The following is a 19,954-nucleotide window of genomic DNA, read 5'->3' on the forward strand; positions in this document are numbered from 1 at the left end:
TATAACATATTATCATCAAACGTGTAGGCTAGACAGGCACTAGTGAATGCAGGAAGCGACGATATAAAAAGGATACATCATCATTGGACACAGTAATCTGATGCGTGCTGGTTTTGATTTCTTCAGGGTCCTAAAGTGCCCAAAATATTCAGTGTAAAGAAGATTTCTGTTTATTTGACTCGTCTACTTGATATCATAATTGTATTTATATAGAACTCGTGTATGGGGTAGACCTTCACATATATTGATTATCACTAGGCTAATATTCAAGGACTAAAAACGTAGAGTGAACGCGAACGGTGCTATGACCCAGTTTCGTCCCATCCTCAGTAGCAGTCTGCTTTTACGCGAGCGAGTAGGACCCAGAGACAGAAATCAGCAGTTCAGAAAATCAAGAGATCAAAATGATGATGATGCTGCTGCTCTTGAAAAGGGATTAAATTTAATAAATCTGTCGTCAGTGGAAAATCCAGCGTTCATTGGGTTACTGTTCTAGTTTTCTGCAGTGATGTTTTTGTAACCAGGGCATTTTCTCCAGGTTTTTCGTCAGGTTGGTGTTTTAATTACTAGCGAGTTTGACTAATGAATGCATCGTTTTTCACTTTCCTCCATTCCATAGGATTGTGATACTGGATGCACGCGGCCTAAAACAATAACCTTAGTTTTTTATTCTCCTGCTATTCAGTTCTAGTCGGCACGTAGGTTCACCGTCTCCCCAACTGAATTGACTGTTGGTGAGAACGGACCGATTTGTGCTGACAACCGAGGAAGAGAAAGGGAGAGATGCCGTTGCTGAGCAGCCGTTGTGAAGCTTGACTGATCATGATGAAGACCGATACCTCATCTTCCAAGAGCACCGGCTCTGGTTCGACGCTGAGGAGCCCATCCCCGCACCGGAACGCATACGAGGCGGGGATACAGGCGCTGAAGCCTGTGAAGGACAATGCTGCAAATGGCGATTATATGCAGGAAGGCCCCCGCGGCCGCCGGAGCTACGGCTCCAACGTGCACCGTATCAAGAACATGTTTCAGCAGATGCAAGGCCCAGGGAGCACATCTCCCGGCGGGGAGGGGGAGGGAGGGGAGGACCTGGAGAAGACTACTGAGAGAGTGCGTCTCTCCCTCCCCAGAGCCGGTAGCCTGAATGAGAATGTGGACCACAGCGCCTTGCTGAAGCTGGGATCCACTGTCTCAGAGCGGGTTAACCGGTTCAACCCCAATGCCAAAGAAGAGAACGGGCAGGCTCCCCTAGCCTCATCACCCAGCTACTCCAAGCTGCAGGAGACACGGAAGATCTTTGAACAACAGCAGGCGGCCAAGCAGCTGGAGCGGGAGAAGCAGGCCGCTGCCACCAACCGGGTCCTGCTGAAGACAGAGCGCACCTCTGGCCTGGGCTTCCATGATGGCAGGCTGGACGTGGTGGCCCGGTTCAACGGCAGCACAGAATCCCTGGACAGCCTGGACACCACCGAGGCCGTGTCCCCCACTGTCTCCCAGCTCAGTGCTGTCTTTGAACGGGCCTCTGAGCTCCGCAACAACCTGCACCGCCTCTCCTCCACCCCTCCACTGCCCTCCCGGGGGGTCAGCACCAAGGTGGGGGTGCAGCTCAACTCCAAAATCATCTCCAAGAGGGCGAACCGTGCTTCTGCCCTCCCAACTGCCAGCCAGGAGGAGGAGGGTGGTGGGGGGCGCAGCCAGAGGGACCTGGATGGGCCTCCCAGAAGCCTCAGGGCTAAGGCTGCCCCCTCATCCTCCTCTACCTCCGATGGCCTGAACGGAGGGCAGAATGGAGGCCACAGTGGCCCGACACTCCCCGAGCCCAAAGAGGGCCGGGATAAGACTGGAACCCAGGCCAAAGCTGAAGGCCAGTCTGAGGATCACTCTAGTGACCAGGAGCCCAGCAGCACATTAGTGAAAGCTGACATCCACCACATCTCTCTGGAGAATGGGGAGAACAGTACAGAGAGCGAGGCCCAGGTGAGGGAGACCTCTCCCAAGGGCACTAGCAGTGAGAGAGGGAGGCAGGGTGGAGATGGAGTGATGGGCCAGGGGGGTACAGCGGAGGAGGGGGAAGAGAGACCTGTAAAGGATCAGTCAGGGGGAGAACAGGTGGATATCAGAACATACAGCGCAGTGGGCGAGGACTCTGGAGGGAGCCAGCGGGATGAGGAAGAGGAGGATGAAGATGAGCCGTATGAGCCTGAGTCCAGCTGTCATGAGAAACCTGGGCTGCCTGAAGAGGAGGACCCTCCACCCAGCCGGAAGATCTGCTTCAGCACGGGGCCTATCAAGGTGAGCTCACTCTAATAGAATATACATGGTCACGTACACACCATTGCACTGCATTCAGTTATATTTAACATGTCACAGGCTTCCATATTTACAACCAGTCCTTTTGTAGTAGTGTTTGACTTGGACACTACCACGGATTTCCTTCACGCCATACATGACTATATGCTTAGTCATTTCCCCCCTTGCCTCCTCTCCCCCTTGCCCCCTTCCTCTGTGCCAGTAGCCTTGTTCCCAGCCAGTTGCCACTGCCTGCCTGCATTCCCACTGTGCAGCTGACATGGCCCTGAAAGAACCAGTCTGTAGATCCTTATCTGAAATGCAGTGGGAGCTAGCGGTAGCTCCCTCTCTGTCTCTGTGGCTCTCTCTCTGTGGCTCTCTCTCTGTGGCTCTCTCTCTGTAGCTCTCTCTCTCTCTCTCTGTAGCTCTCTCTCTCTCTCTCTCTCTGTAGCTCTCTCTCTGTAGCTCTCTCTCTGTAGATCTCTGTAGCTCTCTCTGTAGCTCTCTCTCTCTCTGTAGCTCACTCTCTGTAGCTCACTGTAGCTTTCTCTCTGTAGCTCTCTCTTTCTCTCTGTAGCGCTCTATCTCTCTGTTGCTCTCTCTCTGTAGATCTCTGTAGCTCTCTCTGTAGCGCTCTCTCTGTTGCTCTCTCTCTCTCTCTCTGTAGCTCTCACTCTCTTCTCTGTAGCTCTCTCTGTAGCTCCCTCTCTAAAATGCTTTCTGTCTCTCAGTAGGTCTCTCTCTCTCTGTGTCTGTAAATAATTGTTAGGGAGGAACAAAGAGTCAGAATAATTAGCGTAGCTGCTTTCTTATTGTGTGTTGGGATAGTCTGACTGGCTATACTTGTAAAAGGTCAACAGCAGTGCAGTGGTTGGTTATATATGGATGGCGGTAATGCACCTAAAAAGAGTACACTGCCATTAAAATCCAAAGAAGAAGAACGGTTGAGTTATGTTGGTGGTTGGTTCATTCCCATGTGCGTTAGTAAGTTACAGTACTTTGCTACATGAGGAAGAAGTAATATTGATGATTTCTCCCAGCATGGTAATCCTGATATGGCTGTAGCCTCCTTTTTCCAGACTTAGCATATTTACTTGCCTGCTTATGGGCCATATACTGGAGATGGCTTCCCATTTTATTCAAACTCGTTAGGTAGGTTTATGCTACCAGAACACCTATCCCAATGGGCAATCCACAACAGTTGTCTGGATTTCACAGAGAAGTGAACATTCACACATTTGCAATGTATTTTCTACAAACCGATATTGATATTGAATAAAAAATGAAACTGATATTGATTTTCCGTATCGTTGCCCATCACAAATGATTCTAGACATAGACGTATGTTATTGTAGACACTGTAATAAGCTGGAGGCTACATCCATGTCAGGGCTAGGAGGGGAGAAGTTGATTCAGTGTCTCTACTGACTGGGAAGTGTAATGATCCAAGAAGCAGTGTACGATTCTCTGCTCCCCCAGCTCAGTCTCACTGCTCTGTCATGAGCTGTGTCCCAAATGGTAACCTATTCCCTATATAGCACACTACTTTTGACCGGGGCCCACTGTAGGGAATGAGCTCTGGTCAAAAGTAGTGCCTCATGCAGTGCAGGAGTACTCAAGTAATATTTGAGAAGGTCCGGTCAGTAAAATGTCCTAGGTGGTAAAGGTCCAGATGGATATTGTCATTTATCAGCATAGTAACAAACCCCACCTTGCAACCCATGTGACCCCAAACTGTTAACACTCCTCTTGTTGGCGGAGAGAAAATGTTGCTGTTTTAAAGCTGAGTTCCTGCAATTCTACGCATTTTTCCATGCCTTATTTGTGTTTATATGATACCAGGGGCCAAAGCCCGACTGAGCCACACCCCCCCCAAATAATATTAGTCGGGACCCGCGGTCCGTATTGACCCAGTTCTGGGTCCGGATCCAGACTGTGGTCCGCCAGTTGAGTATGGGAGATGTAGGGAATGGTCGTTGGTCAAAAGTAGTCCACAATGTATGTATCTCCCTCACTAGCTTTACGCACCAGCTGTCAGAGCAGCTCACAGATTACTGCACCTGTACATAGCCCATCTATAATTTAGCCCAAACAACTACCCTCTTCCCCTACTGTATTTATTTATTTATTTTGCTCCTTTGCACCCCATTATTTCTATTTTTACTTTGCACATTCTTCCACTGCAAATCTACCTGTCCAGTGTTTTACTTGCTATATTGTATTTACTTCGCCACCATGGCCTTTTTCTGCCTTTACCTCCCTAATCTCACCTCATTTACTCACATTGTATACAGACTTATTTTTCTACTATATTATTGACTGTATGTTTGTTTTACTCCATGTGTAACTCTGTGTTGTTGTATGTGTCGAACTGCTTTGCTTTATCTTGGCCAGGTCGCAATTGTAAATGAGAACTTGTTCTCAACTTGCCTACCTGGTTAAATAAAGGTGAAATATTATTATTATTTTTTTTTTTAATGTAGAGAATAGGGTGCCATTTGGTATGTAGCCCTGTTCTCTGCTACCCCAGTTCAGTCTCACTGCCCTGAGTTCTCCAGCATTAACATGGAGAGAGAGAGAAGCCCTAGCTCTGCCAAGTCAAGTGTGCGTTGATACTATTAAGTCCCACACTCACACATGCAGCGCCAGCTCAAGCAGCTACTGAAACAGCTCTTGCAGTTATCATGACCATCCGTATTGAAGTTCTCTCTCTCTCTCTCTCTCTCTCGAACAGAGTCATGCATCGTCAAATTGTGTTTGACCAATGAAGCAATTGAATCAATGTTGTTTCCATGTCATTTCACTGAAATGACGTTGAACCAAAGTGGAATATACGTTGAATTGATATCTGTGCCCAGTGGGTAGGCTATTTCATAAGATATGTTATATTTCAACCAGTTATGATAACCCATCATTCCAGATCACTTCAGTAGAAGAAGTTGTGACCCTATGAGAGTATCAAAAAGAGAAAACTGTGACTTCCTGTAATGTTTTACATTGGCTCACCATCTGCGTGGTGTGACAATGCAGCAACAGCTCATTAGACCTAACAGAGAGCAGAGTGGGTCGGTCTGTGCTGTGGGCTTGTACCCAACAGCAATAACAATAATCTATTGCATTTCTGTAGCGCTTTTTATAACAGAAATAACACTCAAAGCGCTTTGTGGCTGACTGTCTCCCTGTCTTTTTGATATGTTCAAGTAGAGCTCGGAAAGTAAACCGAAAATTATAGACACCAATCAACTTATCGCAGGCATTTTGCTGATATCGTTCGTTACAATATATTACAGAAATGTGAAGTTTGAAACAAAATTTGTTTGCTAATTTGGGTGAAAGTTAAACTGTGGTGCAGATGAAGGTTAGAACTTGTCATTCTATTTATTGTTATCTCATCAATTCAAGCAATTTTATCTCAATATGGATTTTTGTCCATATCGCCAAGCTCTATGTTCAAGAAATCTCAAAGCGCTTTGTGGCTGACCGTCACAGTCTTTTTGATATGTTCAGTCTAGTACTACTGTACCCAACAGTGGCTGTCCTCTGAAACAAACCCTCCCATCACACTGACACAGTCCTTCACTCTGTATCAGAGTCTCTTTTGTTATTTAGATTGATATGGGTACAGTGGGAATGCATGGGAGTCAGAGGGAGGACAAATTGAAGGCCCTTTATTTGGTGGCTAAAATGTCATGGTTTAATGACTGCCAGGACTTTGGTCAAACAGTATTGTCACTAGCTTTTTTGTTGTTGCTGAATGTCTCTGTCTCTGTGTGTGTATTTTTCTTCTTTCTTTCACTGTTTCTATTGCGATCTCACTGTCTCTCTATCTCTGTGTGTCTTTCTCTGTCTCGCTGTCTTTCTCTCCCTCGGTGGTACAGGAAGTGCCCGTGCTTGGCCATTTTTTTGGTGACTATTTCCCCCTCATCGTATCTGCGCTCTCTCTCTCTCACCCAGACGCCCACACATAGGAGTTGTTGTGGTGACAGCCACTGGGGTCTGTGTCAAATGTATTTCTTTTTTTCTCTTCTTAAACTGGCACAAACAGCATCGCTGGGGTAAAGTTCAGTTCACACTACTGGCTTTGTTCACTCTAACACCCTCCTTTCTCTCACTCCCTCTCTTTTTTTTCTCTCCATCTGTCACCATTCTCCTCTTGTTTTATGATAAGTTGATAAAAATAGCAGCATTGTAATTACCACAGACAGGCCTCTCCTTTGGGGCTGTCTGCTTGTTGTAAACACAGGAACCTGCTCTCCGGTTCCTCACTTCTTATTTGATTTGTTGTCCTTACTCTATATTTCCTGTTTTACATCACTGTATTTCATAACTGTTCTCTCCTATTCTCCTGGTACAAGATGCTTTGAATTATTGATCCTAATGTTGATTGGAGCGATTTTAATGTGTGTGTGTGTATGTATATTATATATATATCATTTTTTTATAATCTCCTTTGAATTTGTACCATGTGTGTAGAAAAAACTATCTGCAACATACACTCTTTCAACCAGGAACAGAATTCCCGTTTGTCCCTCTTCAACTATCTTTCCACCTCTGTCCATTCTTCACCAATCCCCTCTCTGATGAATATTTACAGCCTACACAGTGGCATCCCATAATAGTCGGAGCTAGCTCCAGTCATGAATACACATTTGATAGTTTTTTTTACACTGTCTGCAATTCAAATAAATAAAGAATACAAAAATAGTCTTTGATGTGATTATAGCCCAGTAGACTTTGTTGACTAGATATTGAAATGGGTTGAAAACTTATTTAGCAGGTATGTTTGCAAGCGTTAGTAAAATTGAGGCTTTTTACTTGGACCACAAGGGAAGCCAGAGAGATGTAATGCATCACATTGTGGCCAGGTATGATAAAACAGGTTCACTGGTAAAGGACAATTGGCCAGTCATCTCACACACTGTCTACCAAGTGAATCTATTGGCCAGTCACACATTGCCCATGAGAGGGGGATGGGGGACCAGACAGATTATCAGCAAGGTCATTCTGTCCCACTTTTTTTGGCTGGGCTGGACCATATTATACAGTCTATGGGCTGCACCGTATTATACAGTCTATGGGCTGCACCACCCAACTCAATGCACACCACAGTCCTGCTGCATGCAGCCTCTGTGCGGTTTCTGTATGTGAAGCTAGGGCTGTGGAGGTCATGACATTTTGTTAGCAGGTGATTGTCAAGCAAATAACTGCCGGTCTCATGGTAATTGACCGTTAACATTTAGCATCTCATGGCTTCCACGCATAGCCTACAAGCCACTGATGCAGACTTTTGGAACATCTACATTTTAAAAAGTATAATAAATCAATGTTAATATAGCCTACACCATCACAATAAATCCATGTATTTATTTTAGACAAGTCTAAAGAAACATGATATGAAGAAAATGTAATATATTTCAGAAGAACAGAATTGCATACTCTGAGTTGTCCTTATGTTAGGTCCAGATCTGGCTATGCCATATGGCTGTGGGCTACACTAGTTCATTTAGCAGACAAGATTAGCTTAGAATTCCGTGGCATTATTTGATATTATTTATAGTATGAAGAATACAATTGAACATAAAATAGAAAGGATGTTTTCTCCAAATGAAATCAGAGGGAGTGCGCACATGCAGCTATTCTGTGTTGAGCGGTTAACTAGGGTACGTGGGACGGTAACGTCCCTCCTGACCAACATCCAGTGAAATTGCAGAGCGCGAAATCCAAAAATACTCATTTCAAATATTTAACATTCTTGAAAATATGTGTTATACATCAAAATAAAGCTTAACTTCTTGTTAATCCAGCCGCTGTGTCAGATTTCAAAAAGGCTTTACGGCGAAAGCAAACCATACGATTATCTGAGGACAGCGCCCCGCATACAAAAACATAAATCATATTTCAACCAGGCAGGTGCGACACAAAAGTCAGAAATAGCGATATAAAAAATGCCTTACCTTTTTATGATCTTATTCTGTTGGCACTCCAAAAGGTCCCAGTTACATCACAAATGGTCCTTTTGTTCGATAATGTCCTTCTTTATATCCATAAAAACTCAGTTTAGCTGGCGCGCTTCAGTCAATAATCCACTCAGTTTCCCTCCATCAAAATGCATACAAAATGAATCCCAAACGTTACTAATAAACTTTTCCAAACAATTCAAACAACGTTTATAATCAAACCTTAGTTATCCTAATACGCAAATAAACGATACAATTTAAGACGGATAATAGTATGTTCATTACCGGAGATAAATATGAAAGAACATGCTTTCCTCCACGCGCCTGGAAACACTACTGCCAAAATGGGAGCCACCTAGAAAAACTACAATTTCTGGGTCATTTAAAAAAAACAACAGCTTAACTCTTTCTAAAGACTGTTGACATCTAGTGGAAGCCCTAGGAACTGCAATCTGGGAGTCTTGGCCTTATTATTAAAATACTAGCCATTGAAAATAGTGGTAAGCTGAATTTTTTTGGGGGGGATGGTTTGTCCTCGGGGTTTCGCCTGCCATATCAGTTCTGTTATACTCACATACATTATTTTAACAGTTTTAGAAACGTTAGAGTGTTTTCTATCCAAATCTATATGCATATCCTAGCTTCTGGGCCTGAGTAACAGGCAGTTTACTTTGGGCACGCTTTTCATCCGGATGTCAAAATACTGCCTCCTACCCCAGAGAGGTTAACAAAGAAATGGGTTCTCCTCTATTCTTAATTTAGAGATTCATGCAACTTTAGTTGTGATTCAAACATTGGGCTATATGTTTTGATTTTTAATATGTTCTAAGGCTGCATGATGCGACTAATGATGATTTGAGAAAAGTTGCATGAAAGGCATGCGCTCTGCTTTGTTTCTTTCACAGCCTGCACACACTTCATCAATCTCTCATTCAGAATTTGACAAGCTCTTGATAATGCCTAGAATTTCCCGGCGGCATCCCCCTAGTGTGACCATAACGCCCCCTAAACAAATCCATGCCTTTTGCGCCCAGTGGACGCTGTGCCCTTGGGCTGAATATAACAATTATAATTGCCTTCTTTCAGCTGCGTGTTCCGAAGCACCTCTCACTCACATGGTTCTCTCAGATATCTCAATTCTTATTAGCCAATACCCGTCACTTGATTGAGGTCTTCTCACAGGCATCTATCTCAGCTCCGAAGTAGCTACAAGTGAGGACAGACACATCGGGGCCGCAACTGCGCACGTCCTTCTTATCGAATTCCGAGGTGCATATTGAAGATGTTAGAAGGACTGTCCACCTTTACTTTTCGTCAGCCAACAAGATGAGTAGGCCTAACGAACAGCAAAAGCACTAGCCTACGAGAAATAATATTCCAAACATAGTCTGGGACCGTTGTGGGATGTGATAGATCCCAAATGAATACACTACTCATATCAAAAAAACTTTCAAAAGCAATGATGCTCATGCAACCGATCAAAACGTTTAGGTTAAAATGTTGATAAACTATTAGGCTATTTCTTCACATTATAAGCGCAATAATCCGCAGACGGCAGTAGGCTATAAGTGCGAATGTTCCAAAATGCAATCAATTAGCGGGAAAACACCATTTTCATGTAATGCTTTATTATAAAGGTGCATTTTTATGGTGAAAATTATCTTCCCCAAACTGTATGCCAGTTCAGGCTCAACACCAGTTGCAAAGCGGATTAATGTGCTTAATTAAGAAGTTATTTGGCCATTTTAGTTGCGATTCAAACCTTATCAAAACATATAGGCCTACTGGCTAGGCTACATGAGGTGGGGGACTATGATTGGAAAAATTTGAAAAAAAGAGGCATGTGACATTTCTTGCCTTACTGCACACAAGCTGGGCATCATTCACAAGTGATTAATATATCATTCAGCACTCCATTACTCTCCTTCTTGGTCAAATAGCCCTTACACAGTCTGGAGGTGTTGGGTCATTGTTCTGTTGAAAAACAAATGATAGTCTGACTAAGCGCAAACCAGATGGGATATATCAAATATCAAATTTGGACTCATCAGACCAAAGGACAGATTTCCACCAGTCTCATGTCCATTGCTCGCGTTTCTTGGCCCAAGCAAGTCTCTTCTTCTTATTGGTGCCCTTTAGTAGTGGTTTCTTTGCAGCAATTCAACCATGAAGGCCTGATTCACACAGTCTCCTCTGAACAGTTGATGTTGAGATGCATCTGTTACTTGAACTTTGTGAAGCATTTATTTGGGCTGCAATCTGAGGTGCAGTTAACTCTAATGAACTTATCCTCTGCAGCAGAGGTAACTCCGGGTCTTCCTTTCCTGTGGCGGTCCTCATGAGAGCTAGATTCATCGTAGCGCCTGATGGTTTTTACAACTGCACTTTCAAAGTTCTTGACATTTTCCACATTGACTGACCTTCATGTCTTAAAGTAATGATGGACTGTCATTTCTCTTTGTTTATTTGAGCTGTTCTTGCCATAATATGGACTTGGTCTTTTACCAAATAGGGCAATGTCCTGTATACCACACCTACCTTGTCACAACACAACTGATTGGCTCAAATGCATTAAGAGGGAAAGAAATGCACTTTTAACAAGACACACCTGTTAATTTAAATGCATTCCAGGTGACTACCTCATGAAGCTGGTTGAGAGAATGGCAAGTTTGTACGAAGCTGTCATCAAGGCAAAGGGTGGCTACTGTGAAGAATCTCAATATCAAATATATTTTGATTTGTTCATTTTTTGGGGGTTACTACATGATTCCATATGTATTATTTATTAGTTTTCATGTCTTCACTATTATTCTAAAATGTAGAAAATAGTAAAAATAAAGAAAAACCCTGGAATGAGTAGGTGTGTCTAAACTTTTCACTGGTACTGTATATGCGGAAGCTTATACATTTCCAGACCATTCAGATCTGCAAACATTGACGAATTAGGGGGAAGGGGTGACAAACACATTGGAACTGACTGTGATTGTTTGTTTGAGGTATCCCTTCCTTATATTTAGCTTGTTTATGCAGTTTAATTAAGGTTCAATTGTCATCAGGAGACTTAGTGGGATTAGGTGTTTGTTGTAGTTACGTCTGCTTAATTCTCGGAGAGACGTTAAGTCTGTTATACGTGCTAAGATTGTTTGTGCGGTTTGATTAAGGTTTGATTGTCTTCAGGACAGTAAGTGGGAGATTGAGTGTTTGTTGGCGGTAGGCCCACCTGAGTGATTCTCGGAGGGACGTTAAGTCTGTGCTGAGCTTGTTGCTGCTGTGGTTTGATTAAGCTACAAGCCAGCTCTCGGAAACCAATTTATCACACATCTAGAGGGTTAATTGCAACAGATATCCGGTACATTGAAATGAAATGCTCTGAGACTGCAAGTAGCAGATAGACTGCCTGTTCTGAACTATGAATGAAGATGTTAATAGGACACATGAGACAACCAATCTCATCACTTTCCATCCCATAATTCTACTTTGGTAGTTGAAGAAAGCTCTGACTAAAGTGCCATTTCAATGGGACATGGGGAGAATCTCGATTGCATTGCCTTGATTCCTCACGTCCACTCTCCTCATCTCCTTCTCAAAACCCATTGGATGAGAATGTCAGAGGGGAGGGATCTCTGACCTTTGCATCCAATGGGTTTTGAGGAGGCCAGGACAGAGGATGCAAAGGAATCAAGAAAATGCAATTGAGATTCTACCATGCATGGAGAGCAAATAGTTTACAGTGAAAACTAACATCTTGTAAAAAAGAAAATGTAATAGGAAGAGCGACTAAGAGTGTTATAAAAAAACGTGTGGAACGCCCCAGTGGTAATGTTAATAGGTTAGCAGCTGAGCTTGTGGAGAGACTGTGTGGAGAGGAACATGCTATTTCTGTTGTGAGAAACCAACTAAACTCACCCGTCAACACCACATCCACACAGCCTCTTGGGTTTAGACCAGATTTGGATTTGTTTTTGGGGAAAGCAACAAGAGGAGGAACAGGGTAAACTGCTTTCTACTAGGACCGCGTTTCCCAAACCCGGTCCTCGGGAATCCAAGGGGTGCACATTTTAGTTTTTGCCCTAGCACTACACAGCTGATTCAAATAAATAATGATCATTTGAATCAGCTGTCTAGTGTTAGGGCAAAAACAAAAACGTGCACCCTTTAGGGGTCCTGAGTACAGAGTTTGGGAAACCTGGTACTAGGAGGATGTAACCAGTTGACCACAATGTTACCCAACCACATCCCTCCCAGCCAAGGGCTGTGTACCAAGTGGCATCCTATTCTCTAGTTCAGGGGTAGGCAACCCAGGGCCTGGAGTGCCGCAGGCACTTCGTGTTTTGGATTTAACTGACCTGGAAGACCAGGTATGTTGAATTTAGGCAATGTACACTGTGTTGATCAAATCCTCGAGTAATTAACCTAGTTTTGACACAATTGGCAGGAAATGCTCAATGCTTCAGGTAGTGAAGGGGAAACAAAGCTTCATTTGACCAAGGCCATAGGGACTAGGGTGCCATTTAGGGTGCAACCTAGGAGCCATTGTGGTAATTGTTGAAAAAATATATACTAGCATAAGGGCATGCCTCTATATACCTCCCATAGTACCAACCTAGTCATTTGTTTGTTGCTGGGGTTTTTAATATGTGATACATTCCAAGCGGTTTCCCTGTTTGGTTTCCTTGTTCTGACACAAACAGAAGGGGTTAGCTTAGTTTAGCTACTGGCTGCACACACAGCTTTTGTAGGGCGGTTGGTGGCAGAGAGGGTTGGAGGGAGGGTTGTTCCTGGCCATCTGTTAGCCACTGTGACCTATTATCTGTCACAACTGGAGCAGCAGCAGCATGTATCCTGCCCCAGCCCTCCCCCTGCCCTGCCCCAGCCTCCCCCTGCCCAGCCCCCCACCTTAATCCCAATGTTTGTCTCCTGAAAGGGGGAAAGGCTGGCAGGCAGGCTCATGTCGCTCATTGACTGCCACAATGCCACCTTATCTGCCCCGCCCAGCTCAGCCAGGGTTCATCGACTGTGTGTGTGCGTGCGTGCATACAGTACAGAAGGGAGGGAGGGAAACAGGGAGGATATGAGAGCATCATGTAAGATGATCAGTGTCTGTCCTTTAGTGGGATTCTCCCATATAAGGAAGAAGTAAATCTCTTGACTTTGGAAGGAGAAAGTGTTAGCTTTCTGTGTGTGTGTGCGCCATGTCAGTGTGTGTGTGTGTGTGCCATGTCAGTGTGTGTGCCATGTCAATGTGTGTGTGTGTGTGCCATGTCAGTGTGTGTGTGTGTGTGTGTGCCATGTCAGTGTGTGTGTGTGTGTGTGTGCCATGTCAGTGTGTGTGTGTGTGCGCCATGTCTGTGTGTGTGTGTGTGTGCCATGTCAGTGTGTGTGTGCCATGTCAGTGTGTGTGTGTGCGCCATGTCAGTGTGTGCGTGTGTCTTTGCCTTGTCAGGCAGATGATGCAGCCCAGCCCAACACAGGCAGGTGGTAGAGAGTACAGACACATCTGGATGTAGGGGACTTGTTTCCTTTGACACATGTTTTAATACTCTATACTGCCTGAACTGTAGTTGGTCTCTGGTCACAAGGCCTTGAAATGGGGTCAGGAAGGGCCACCAGCTGTGGTCATTAAACTCAAGGAGCGAACTGCCATTTGAGACAGTGGCTAAATCCCAAATTACACTCTACTCCCTATGTAGTGAACTACTTTTCAATTAAATTCAGATAACTTGATTTGTCCCCTTAAGGGCAATTCTATTAGCTCTATGGTGTTGCTTCAGACACAGAACAAAGGCACAGATACAATAAATAGACAAGAATAGGGCTCTGGTCAAAAGTAGTGCCCTATATAGGGAATAGGGTGTTATTTCGGATGCACATAGTTAGAGAGCTTTGGGGGACCACTTTCAGTTGTTTTAACTGTTGATGTGCTAATGCCCTCAAACTCAAATCTGGACCTCCATGCCAGTTCCACTGCTTTCTTTCATTCTTCCCCTCTAACCTGGGACACCAGGTGGGGTGTAGTTAATTATCAGGTAGAACAGAATACCAGCAGTAGTCCGGACCTTGTAGGGTAAGATTTGAATACCCCTGTGCTAGTGCCAGGCTACATCTATTCACACGAAGGCTAAACATATTTTCTGTCTGCTTATAATCCAAATGATCATAATCTGCCTAGATACAAAGGTAACCTAAATCACACAACCTATTTAGACCATATGCCAAACCCACGCCATTGGTCTACACCAGTCAGAGGTTTACTGGTTTAGGTAGTCATTAACGTGCGTGTGTGTGTGCCTAAATGTGTAGCTCTGAGCTGGCATTTACGTGGTCATAGGATGCGTCGTCAACAGTGTATGTACTGTACAATGGCTGCTTTGATGTAAGAGCTCTTCCGGGTGTTCAACTGCACAGACCTAGATACAGTTTAACCCAGCCAAAGACATGTGCCTCACCTCAACCTTCCTAGTATTCAATGATGTATGAAAACAGAAAATAGTCAATTTAGTCAGGTTGATTAAATCATAAGGGCAATGTCAAATCTGACAAGCACTTCACTGTGTGGTTGCTACGGAGACAGAAACCATGTGATTTAGATGACACTGTACAAGCAAAGAGGTGTGTGTGTGTACTGACTACTCTGAGACAGGCACAAACAGATGACAAAAGGGAGCAAACATGAAGACCGTTGTAACAGAGAGGAGGAGGGTTATTCATTGGAGGGAAACGATTAAAAGATGAGAGGTTATATTGGGAACTGAGGGAGTGAGGAGAAGAAGCAAAAGAGGGAGATAAAAAACAAAACAGGGAATGAGGAGTGAGAAAAGAGAAGAGGTTATTGGGGATGGAGAGAGGAGGGACGGAGAGAAAAAGAGGAGAGGAATGAGGGATACGAATGGGAGGGTGTAGAGTGAGATGGAAAGAGAAGAGAGGGTAAAGCACAGAGCAGGTCCTGTGTAGCTTAGTAGGAGAGTGGTTATGTGAGGTGCACATGTGACCTGAGTCTCCCTGGAAGACCAGAGAGAACAGTGGCCGAGAAAGAGAGGACACGTGTGTGTGTGTGGGGCAGCTGCAGTGGCCAGGACTGCATTAGAATGCTGAAGGTGCTTATGTATACTGTTATGGGCTAATTCCCAAATAGCTCCCTATATAGTGCACTACCCATAGGGCTCTGGTCAAAAGTAGTGCACTATGTAGGGAATATGGTGCCATTTGGGATGCAAGAATGCTGTTGGAGCTGGGCTAAAGTGGAAGCTCTGCTCTGAAATGGGTCACTATCTATTCTATGAGAGGTGCTTGGGTTTTATACCGGGGTTGATTTGAGGTCTTACCTGAATATAATAGCATTTTGGTAGTTGAAACAAGCTTTAACTGAGGCAAATTTGGTGATGGAAATGGTTTGTGTCCATTTTTTTAGGTGAATGACGTGACAGTATATTACACTATGTGGTCACCCTTTTCACTGTGTCCCAACTCCATCCACCCTATCAGAACATAATGGAACTAAGGCCCTCTTCTAACACGGATAGAAACATCCTCATACTCAATGATAAACCCGCAACTACTGCTCAATCAGTAAATCTATCAACAACAAAAACATTTTTTTATAAAGCCCTGTTTACATCAGCAGTTGTCACAAAGTGCTTTACACATGTCCAGCCTAAGTAAAAAGTATGTTTAAACAGTTTTGTAATAAGCTACTTTGTGTTCTCTTCATCTGTCAGGTGTTTGCCACCTACCCCAACGAGGACTATGACCGTCGGAATGAGGACGTGGACCCCATGGCTGCATCTGCAGAGTACGAGCTGGAGAAGAGGGTGGAGAGGCTCCATCTGTTCCCTGTCGAGCTGGAGAAAGGTACACCTCAGCTCAGTTACCCCATAACCTTAATGTGGCAATCTGCGATTCGCAAAAACAACAAAGAACATTCCAGATTGCCCACTTAAGAAAACTCCCCTTCACAGTACTGTAAAGTGGAGTTGTAATCGCCATTCTCTTGAGACAATCCAAGATCAATCCCCTCACTCAATCAGCACGCATCTATCATCCCTACATCGGCCTTCCAGTTATCCCTTCTCCCAAGAGGGAATTCTGATTTAAAAAGCTATTATGAAACAAAAGAGCAATTCATTTTCATCATGGATTACGATGATTTTATTGTTTTCTCACTGTCTCACTGTCCTCAGATGGGGATGGGCTGGGTATCAGTATCATTGGGATGGGGGCGGGGGCAGACATGGGCCTGGAGAAACTGGGCATCTTTGTCAAGACGGTCACCGATGGAGGAGCGGCGCACCGGGATGGCAGGTACGTTACAAAATGGTGGCCTTCATCTACGGCTTTTCCATCTATACTCCTGACAGACTTACCTGAACAGGTTCTGCATGATTTAATACATCTAAGAAGCAATCAAGCATGTGAGATGAGCCAAACTTGTATGTCTAGTAGTAGTATTCACATCTCTGTCTAGCTTGCTGATTTTGATATGTTATATCCACAAATAGGTTTGGAATAATAAAGGGAGTCAATTCGGTCACATTACAGTTTCTTGCGGGAGCAGGTCTCGCTAGCAAAACAGATTTCTATCTCCGAGACAAACCTGTATGAAAGTTTGAATGAAAAAGTAAGCATATTATAAGACTGGTGCTGAGGTTGTTGTGCTGCTTTGTGTTTCTCCACCCAGGATCCAGGTGAATGACCTGATAGTGGAGGTGGATGGGACCAGTCTGGTGGGGGTCACCCAGACCTTCGCTGCCTCCGTCCTCAGGAACACCACAGGCACCGTCAAGTGAGGATATGTTTTTGGCAATAGTACGCTACTTTTGACTAGGGTCCATAGGGCTCTGGTGAAAAATAGTGCACAATATAAGGAATAAGGTGCTATTTGGGATGCACACTTCGATGCAACACTCTGATGTTACAGAGGCTTCTAGTTAACACTTTTTTCCCTTTTTAGCAGGTTTCTTTTCCTCACCAACTAAACTCAGCAAAAAAATAAACCTTTTTCAGGACCCTGTCTTTCAAAGATAATTTCTAATAGCTTCACAGATCTTCATTGTAAAGGGTTTAAACACTGTTTCCCATGCTTGTTCAATGAACCATAAACAATTAATGAACATCCACCTGTGGAACGGACGTTAAGACACTAACAGCTTACAGACGGTAGGCAATTAAGGTCACAGTTATGAAAACTTAGGACACTAAAGAGGCCTTTCTACTGACTCTGAAAAACACCAAAAGAAAGATGCCCAGGGTCCCTGCTCATCTGCGTGAACGTGCCTTAGGCATGCTGCAAGGAGACATGAGGACTGCATGCAATAAATTGCAACGTCCATACTGTGAGATGCCTAAGACAGTGCTACAGGGAGACAGGACGGACAGATGATCGTCCTCGCAGTGGCAGACCACGTGTAACAACACCTGCACAGGATCGGTACATCCGAACATCACACCTGCGGGACAGGTACAGGATGGCAACAACAACTGCCCTAGTTACACCAGGAACGCACAATCCCTCCATCAGTGCTCAGACTGTCCGCAGAGAGGCTGGACTGAAGGCTTGTAGGCATGTTGTAAGGCAGGTCCTCACCAGACATCACCGGCAACAACTTTGCCTATGGGCACAAACCCACCGTCGCTGGACCAGACAGGACTGGCAAAAAGTGCTCTTCACTGACTAGTCGCGGTTTTGTCTCACCAGGGGTGATGGTCGGATTCGCGTTTATCGTCGAAGGAATGAGCGTTACACCGAGGCCTGTACTCTGGAGCGGGATCGATTTGGAGGTGGAGGGTCCGTCATGGTCTGGGGCGGTGTGTCACAGCATCATCGGACTGAGCTTGTTGTCATTGCAGGCAATCTCAACGCTGTGCGTTACAAGGAAGACATCCTCCTCCCTCATGTGGTACCCTTCCTGCAGGCTCATCCTGACATGACCCTCCAGCATGACAATGCCACCAGCCATACTGCTCGTTCTGTGCGTGATTTCCTGCAAGACAGGAATGTCAGTGTTCTGCCATGGCCAGCGAAGAGCCCGGATCTCAATCCCATTGAGCACGTCTGGGACCTGTTGGATCAGAGGGTGAGGGCTAGGGCCATTCCCCCCAGAAATGTCTGGGAACTTGCAGGTGCCTTGGTGGAAGAGTGGGTTAACATTTCACAGTAAGAACTGGCCAATCTGGTGCAGTCCATGAGGAGGCGATGCACTGCAGTACTTAATGCAGCTGGTGGCCACACCAGATACTGACTGTTACTTTTGATTTTGTTCCTCCCATTTCTGTTAGTCACATGTCTGTGGAACTTGTTCAGTTTATGTTTCAGTTGTTGAATCTTGTTATGGTCATACAAATATTTACACATGTTAAGTTTGCTGAAAATAAACGCAGTTGACAGTGAGAGGACATTTTATTTTTTTGCTGAGTTTACTACTGCTTTGAGAACAATTAGCTACTGAGAGGGAATAGAGTTGCCTTGATGGATGTCTCTCTCAAACACTTGAATACAGATAGGTTAAATGACTTGGCCCTGTATAAAGTTGGGCCCATCAACTCTAATCCCTACTCTATTTTCTTTGTAGTACTGCGTGACGCCAGACTCCGTTCAGGTTTTCTGTACACATTTTCTTCTTAGTTTTGCATCGGCTTTAGACTTTAGAGAAGACTGTCTAAATGACCACATCCTCCCACATACATACTGTGTAGACCAGGGCATGCAGAGTAGTCAGTCATCAGAGGTCAAATGGGGCCATGATGAAAAGTGAAAACTTCCCTTCGGAGATACAGCAACAGAACCACAGACAAAGCTGAAACTCACATTTGAACCATGGAAGAGCATAAAAACATCACCATCATGCTCACAGCAGGCATCAACACAATTATCATTCTTAAATGCCAGAGGGGTCTATTTGTGGCTGACTGAATGGGGCACCAGAGTCGCCTGCCTGTTCCTCAATCCCCAACACTGCTTTGTCGTATACAGGCTCATTCATTCATAATTCTGGAACTAGTGATCAGTAGAGCTATGGGGGTAATTGTTAGTGTGTGGTGTGCCTGTGTTCCTGTGTGTGTGTGTAATTGTTAGTGTTGTGTGACTTTAGAGAGAGCTCATGCATTATAGATCAGTAGACAGGGAAGGAAGGGTTGAGGCAGGCAGGCGGTCAGTTGGACCTATTCATAAAAATGTCAGCCATGGGAATGGATGGGTGAATGAGGATGGGAACTGTGTTTAGCATTTAATTACCTGATAGTTAACGGGGGGATTCTAAGGCTGTTGTGGTGATCTTGATAACTGACTGACTATGGGTACTCATTCTGAACTACTCCGATTCCTCTTACATAGCTGAGGAGAGTATTACACTGAAAAACACGTCTCTCTCGGAGCATATTGGGTCAAGGTTGAGAGGTTATATAATTCAGATTATTTAACTTCTTGCTAAGGGACCATATCATAGCGGTTCCTCTTGTTGCAGTCCACATAGAAAGCCATTTTCAAAATCTGTGTAATTTTATGCAGGTTTCTGATTGGTCGGGAGAAGCCGGGCGAGCAAAGTGAGGTGGCCCAGCTGATCCAACAGACCCTGGAACAGGAGCGCTGGCAGAGAGAGATGATGGAACAACGCTACAGCCAGTACATGGACGACCAAGAGGTAGGTCTACAACCAGTCTGTAACCAACCAGTACATGGATGGCCAGAAGGTAGGTCTACAACTGGTCTACAGCCA

At 44.6% G+C, this 19,954-nt stretch overlaps 1 protein-coding gene across 1 annotated transcript in view; it reads left to right on the plus strand.

Annotated features, from left to right (window-relative positions):
• The first annotated feature begins 123 nt into the window (after positions 1 to 123).
• Positions 124 to 19,954, plus strand: part of LOC139580649 (neurabin-2-like) — a 26,000-nt gene continuing 6,169 nt past the window's right edge. The window contains exons 1-6 of the mRNA XM_071409534.1: positions 124 to 550; positions 686 to 2,292; positions 15,962 to 16,094; positions 16,424 to 16,544; positions 16,921 to 17,025; positions 19,747 to 19,879. Coding sequence (XP_071265635.1) covers positions 823 to 2,292; positions 15,962 to 16,094; positions 16,424 to 16,544; positions 16,921 to 17,025; positions 19,747 to 19,879 — 1,962 coding nt within the window. The 5' untranslated portion in view covers positions 124 to 550; positions 686 to 822. The remainder of the gene's footprint in view (positions 551 to 685; positions 2,293 to 15,961; positions 16,095 to 16,423; positions 16,545 to 16,920; positions 17,026 to 19,746; positions 19,880 to 19,954) is intronic.

This window comes from Salvelinus alpinus, chromosome 7, assembly GCF_045679555.1.
Source record: "Salvelinus alpinus chromosome 7, SLU_Salpinus.1, whole genome shotgun sequence".
NCBI classification, from domain to species: domain Eukaryota; kingdom Metazoa; phylum Chordata; class Actinopteri; order Salmoniformes; family Salmonidae; genus Salvelinus; species Salvelinus alpinus.